At 30.3% G+C, this 5,885-nt stretch overlaps 1 protein-coding gene across 7 annotated transcripts; it reads right to left on the reverse strand.

Annotated features, from left to right (window-relative positions):
- Positions 1-1,515: 1,515 nt before the first annotated feature.
- LOC139895822 (protein TPR3-like) lies at positions 1,516-5,008 on the reverse strand. 7 transcript variants are annotated; one of them, XM_071878374.1, is made up of 11 exons: positions 4,870-5,008; positions 4,719-4,789; positions 4,378-4,448; positions 4,140-4,265; positions 3,832-4,011; positions 3,694-3,739; positions 3,436-3,594; positions 3,258-3,353; positions 2,526-3,176; positions 2,342-2,432; positions 1,516-1,888 (listed from the first exon to the last, which is right to left on the reverse strand). In XM_071878374.1, exons 7-9 carry the CDS (start codon positions 3,517-3,519, stop codon positions 3,111-3,113), a joined length of 246 nt encoding a protein of 81 aa, XP_071734475.1. In that variant the 5' UTR covers positions 3,520-3,594; positions 3,694-3,739; positions 3,832-4,011; positions 4,140-4,265; positions 4,378-4,448; positions 4,719-4,789; positions 4,870-5,008; the 3' UTR covers positions 1,516-1,888; positions 2,342-2,432; positions 2,526-3,110. The 7 variants fall into 7 exon arrangements, 2 of the variants coding, with proteins under 2 accessions (XP_071734475.1, XP_071734473.1); XM_071878372.1 differs by having other exon boundaries at positions 3,436-3,739; XR_011776042.1 differs by having other exon boundaries at positions 2,526-3,353; positions 3,436-3,739; positions 3,832-4,006; positions 4,140-4,176.
- Positions 5,009-5,885: the final 877 nt, after the last annotated feature.

Raw genomic sequence — 5,885 nt, forward strand, 5'->3', positions numbered from 1 at the left:
CAGCTAAGCAACCGCCGTACCGGGAACAAAGGCATACGCACGCCGCATACCGCACACAAGAACACGCATACGCACAATAGTGATTGTCCGCATACATTCGCGGTGCGCCTGCGGGTTGCGGTATCATTAATTTTTGAAAAACATTGATGTGAAACTAAGCTAAAAGAATACGGAGTACTTTTTTTTCATTCTTTTAATAGAGGTCGTCTCAATAAATTGATAAAATGAATCAGTAATATGTGTTTATAAACTAAATATGGAGTCTTTAGATTTCTATAGATATATTCTATATTTGTTTCATAAACAAAAGGTATATGATTGGCATAAAAATACTGTAGAATTACATTAATTAATGAATACAGAGAATAGTTGTTAGAATATTTTAATAGTGGAGCTGTATAGAATATGTACTTTCGACACCATCAGTCTGGCCATGTTTCTTCTTAACTCATATAAAAAAATCTTCATTAATTAATCAATTATTATAATAATCAATAAATATAAAACAAATCCCTTAAGGATATTGGTTTTAGTTATATTATTAAATTAATCACATGCAAGTCATCTAAAATTGTTTAATATTATCAAATCAAATAATCTTCTATGTATAGTCGTATAAAACTCTAAAATGATAATGTCATCATTAAGCTAATTACTTTTTAATTTTTATAATGATGATGTCATAATTATATATTAATTTAATTAAATAAATAATATGAAATCTTTTATAAAAGGTAATACTAATTCACTCCTAAATTATTTTAATTTTCTAAAAAAATTTAAAAGACATATATTATTACTAATAATTATTATTATTAATAAAAATATAATTAGCTTAAGACCCGCGAATTCGCGAGATTTTGTAGGGACGAATCAAGAATTGAATTGTCAGAATAATTATATTTTATGCAGTATCTGTTAGTTTGTAAGGATAATTGTTATGTACATTAGGTAGATCATTATGTATACAATGTAGTTTCTTAAAACAGTTCACGAGCAACTACTGCATTTTCACCTCAGGTTGGATCGACTGAGAAATATGTCGTATCATATCGTTGAGAACAAACTAAAACCATAGTACGTTGAGACAAATATATAATTGGTAATCTATAAGAATGTCGAGTTAAAAAGATTTATTTAACCTAATTTCAAGAGTTGTAGAAGACAATGTGAATCAACACAACTACACATCAAGCTGGAGAGTAAGAAGACTATAAACTCCTATACGTTCTAGCACTAAAAGAAAAATTAAAGAAATTGGACCATGAATAAATCTTCTGCCTATATGGATCAATGACTCAATTAGCGACTTTTACGTTCATAAAAATCAATCTATATAGTCACAACTAATACTCATAGTGAGAGCATCAACCATGATCTGACAGGGATGATTATAGTCCGCCAAGAGGTCCTACAATATATGAGCATCAATTCTTTCTCCCATATAATTACCTAAATATACAGTATTGTTAATTATGGATATAACATTGCCGTCCATATTTAGAGAATAATATGGATATGCAAAGTATATAAATAAAAATTAGGAAATGATCAAAGTGGTACCAATTATAGAAGCTAATATGAACCTACAATACACAGTTAACCCAAAATATTTAGCATCTGATTCGGTTTGTGCCAAATATTTATGTTTTAACCCGTTACCTAAGTGATAAGCCATTATGATAAGTTATGCAATAAAACTGGTGATTGCCTACAACTTGATTTTAATTTGATAATAACTGTCTAAGATACAATTATAAAATATATATGTACGTGTAGAGCAAAATGTCGTCCAGCATCACTCTTTCCATGATCATTAAGAAGGGCTTATGTTGCAAAGAGGACTACCCTTTCAGTAGCAGCATATCTCAGTAATCCCACCAAGATCCTGAATTAAAAAATCAAATCCTTTCAACTATGATGGTTTATTACAGAGATTCAAAGCACTAAAAACAAATTTAACATTGAGCAAGAAACTACCATGGTGTTCTTTTTAAGAAAAGTGAAGTTCTTAAAGTCATCTGGGTCTTAAATTGTGTTTATATTACCATACTAATTCTGAATCTGAATGCACTTATCATAAAAGAGTTCAACATATTCGCACAAATAACTTTATTGTACAACAAAAATAATCAACTGAAAAAAACACCTATGTAGATGATCATGTTCCACCTGTACACTATACCTGACAATTGACAATTGAGACCCATTATCTCAAATTTGGCTTAATCATCTCTTGAGAGATAGTAGCAAAGTGATCCAAAACTTAAAAATAGTTCAAACCTATTTGGTCCTATACTAAATAACCTTCAAATGTTGAAGTAATGAAAACAGAAATAACCTTCAGATATTTTTGGTCAACAATAAGATATCCCATACACTCTTTGTCCGCTTTTACGATCTTTATCCCCCTTCCAGTATGTTGCTGAAGTCTGAAGATATATATTTCAAAATTCAAACATGTATATAATCAATAATCAATCAATATAACTATATTATAATATATGCTCGCTAGGAACTTTCACCTTAAACTGGTTATCAGAGAACATCTCAAGAACCTCCTCTCGTGTAACTTCAATTTGCTCCACCTATCTAAGTTATACTAAAGCTTTCGACAGTAAAGTGATTTTGACGGGATTATATGATTACCTTTTGTATAGTCGTACATAGTGTATCTATAAATATCCACTTAATGATTCCAGTCGTTATGAATTTAATTAGTACTTTATTGTTTCTTGGACTGTCTATTTGATGCACCAACTAGGTGCAAGACAAAAGCTAATAGCCCTTGCAAGAGCTGCAAGACAACAGTAAACATCTAAACTTGTATTGAAATCCAGAAGCTTGTATTGAAATCCATATCCCAATATTTGATAGAGAAAACATCACCAGCTGCCAAAAATCGATTTTTAGTCGTATCAAATTGCACGACGACTAACGATCGTTTACGGAATCCAAGATAAGTTCTTTTCAAAAATCCTTCACTTTCATTCCATTCTACAATGTGCGACTCCCCTCCTTCTTTGCTCGTCCCACAAGAAAAAAGTCTGTAATAATTTGAATTTAATTAGAGATACCTGCAGTATCTCATCCAGAAGTTTCTAGCCGTGCTATTTCGTATAATCATAATCGTATTCCAAAGTGTACTGTTTCGCAGCAGTAGCTGCACCCCAAACCTAAACTCACGAAAAAAGATATATAAAAGATAAACATGTAATACTGTATGTCGTTGACCATGAATTTTATTGTCAATAAACCTTGATTGTCTTATCGTCACCGCAAGTTATCACATGAAGCTGTTTATTTGGATGTGAGAATGCATGATCATTTACTCTTCCATCATGAGCATCGATCTACAATTTAAATAAACCAAAATCGCATAATAATTATCATATTTCGAGAAAAGAAAAGTCAACAAAAAGGAACTATGTGTACCTCGAGATGTTGTCTGACATCATTACTACCATCATATGAATAAATTTGTACAACATGCTTCAAATATGCAACTCCTGTTTGCATAACTTCATTATGATTGGGTTAATTTGGACTCCGTTTTGCCAACAATGGGTCAAACCAAAAATCTAGGTGAATGGGCTACGTATCAAAACAATCAAATAAGCTCTTCATTAAATGATGCAAATACTTTAAGATCCTTCACAAGAATGATGCAAATACTTTAAATGATGTAAATACTTTAAGATCCTTCACAAGAATTTCAACAGCTTTCGACCGATCATGCCTATTGAAAATAAAATTCAAGTACACTTCATTAATCAACAATATGCACATTGAACATAAAGTTTCTAAATTTTTTATTTAAGGAAGTCTTACTTATCCAATGCTTCAAGATACTTCTGTTTTCTTATTTCAAAAAAGATCTTCACCGAATACCGATTATCGTCCACTTTTCTAATCCCAGAAAGGTACTTCTCAATCTCATCCCAATTCCCATTATGAACCTCATCTTCAAAATACATCATCTTAAAGAAAAACCCCGATTATTGTTCTAGCCTAATCATAAAACCCACAAAGATTAAACATTAAATTAAACAACTTTACTTAGTAAAATATATTCTGACAGACAATTTAACTGCACAATATCAAAAAAATAAAATTTTAAAAAAAAAAGAAGGGCTTACTTATGAACGGTTCCTTTAATTTTTCTTCATCAAGAAACTGTAAGATCAAGAACACGAGCTCTCTACTTAGAAGTACATAAAGTCCAGATATTTAGAAATCATATTTTGAAATCCTTCAATTTTGACCTATAAAATTATCATCAAAACATCACTAATAAGCTCTCTAGTATGTGATTTTAACTGTATAAAGGAGAAAGAGATTAAAATTATATCAATATGTTAAACGTAATCATCATACCTGATCATTTGTAAAGACTTATCATATTTGGCGACCTCCAGCTATGTCTATGTCGATTTGGCGATCTCCAGCTATTACGAAAGAGATGTAAGGCGATTGTAACGATTGAATTGTAAAAGTGAAATTGTAATTTGGTAACGATGATGATACATGAACGATTAATCAACGAATTCTACCCGCTAACCCTGTTAGATACTGACTTTTGTGATTGATTTTGGAAGAAGATTCATGTAAAAGGAATGGAGTTTGAGATTTTTCCTTCGTGTGTTTAGCGACTGAATTCATGTACAATTGAACCCTAGATCAAAAAATCTTAAAAAAAATCTATGAGATATACTAACCTTTGATTCTGTAATAGTCGATGATGATTTAACAATGAATTGTGCAGCGGAGATGAGAGATGAATTGATTTCTGCGATTGATTTTACAGCGGAGATGAGAGATGATATATGAAAAACCTAAAAATCAAAGAACTACATCAATAGTACTCACCCGCGATTAATAACAGCTGATTTCTGGGTAATCAAATTGTGAAATTCCTCTTGTACATGCGATGGTAAGGATTGCTTGCGATGGATTTGTATCTGAAAATTAGGGTTGCTGAGAATGGAATGAAGTGCGTAAATGAGATGAAGGGTGTGACCCCTATTCCTATCAGATAATCCCTTAATTGTTACTGGATCAAGGGTATGATGGTAATTTTTATGTGAGTGAATTTAGTTATAAGATTATAGGTTGATCCAATGGTTATCAAGTAAAGGTATTGGAGGTCATTTTTTTTTATCTAAAGATCCAAATTCAATAATGCTAAAAAAGTATACCTCAATTTTTCTTTTCTTTTAATGTATAGTATAGATATAGATAGATATAGATATAGATATAGATAGATATACATTACTCAACTTTAAGTGAACTTTATTATTATTATTTACTTTTAATATAATAATTATAATTATAATTATTATATTATTATATTATTAATATTCAAATCTGGACTCTTTTTACGAACTTAATTACGTCACATATGTATGAGAAAATACATATCTCTATATATTTGTAAAAACGACAAGTTTTTTAGTCAAACGGGTCATTAAAATAAATGGTTTTAACATTTATATTCACTTAATACCTAAAACATGTCATTAAATTGTTTCTTTTAAACAAATCCGTGATTTCACGGGTCATTTTACTAGTTTATTAATATTAATTTAAATATTACGTATCTGTTTAGCATAATGAGACTGCTTGATTGTCCTTAAACTTCTAATAGAATCTTAAATATCAAACTAAGAGAGAGCATATTTTTGATATAATTTCTTCATTAATTATTACTTGTGAAAATTTAATAAAATAGAAAAGAAAAGTCGAGCGTTTTTTTTTTTTTTTTTTGGCAAAATATTAATATATATATATATATTGTAGCGACCCGACCAAATCATGTTTGACGGCGCCGTCTACTTAGGTCCCGTTACGTGGTCATAAGTCTTTAAGACAAAGTTTGACCAAAA

This window comes from Rutidosis leptorrhynchoides, chromosome 3 (assembly GCF_046630445.1).
Source record: "Rutidosis leptorrhynchoides isolate AG116_Rl617_1_P2 chromosome 3, CSIRO_AGI_Rlap_v1, whole genome shotgun sequence".
NCBI lineage: Eukaryota > Viridiplantae > Streptophyta > Magnoliopsida > Asterales > Asteraceae > Rutidosis > Rutidosis leptorrhynchoides.

Excerpts from the sequence above, each read along its gene's own strand:
- LOC139895822 (XM_071878374.1), bottom strand. The coding sequence starts at position 3,519 with ATGCAAACAGGAGTTGCATATTTGAAGCATGTTGTACAAATTTATTCA. Across the intron at positions 3,354-3,435 it reads ATGTCAGACAACATCTCGAG|ATCGATGCTCATGATGGAAG; the intron begins GTACACATAGTT and ends TTTAAATTGTAG. Across the intron at positions 3,177-3,257 it reads GTGACGATAAGACAATCAAG|GTTTGGGGTGCAGCTACTGC; the intron begins GTTTATTGACAA and ends TCGTGAGTTTAG.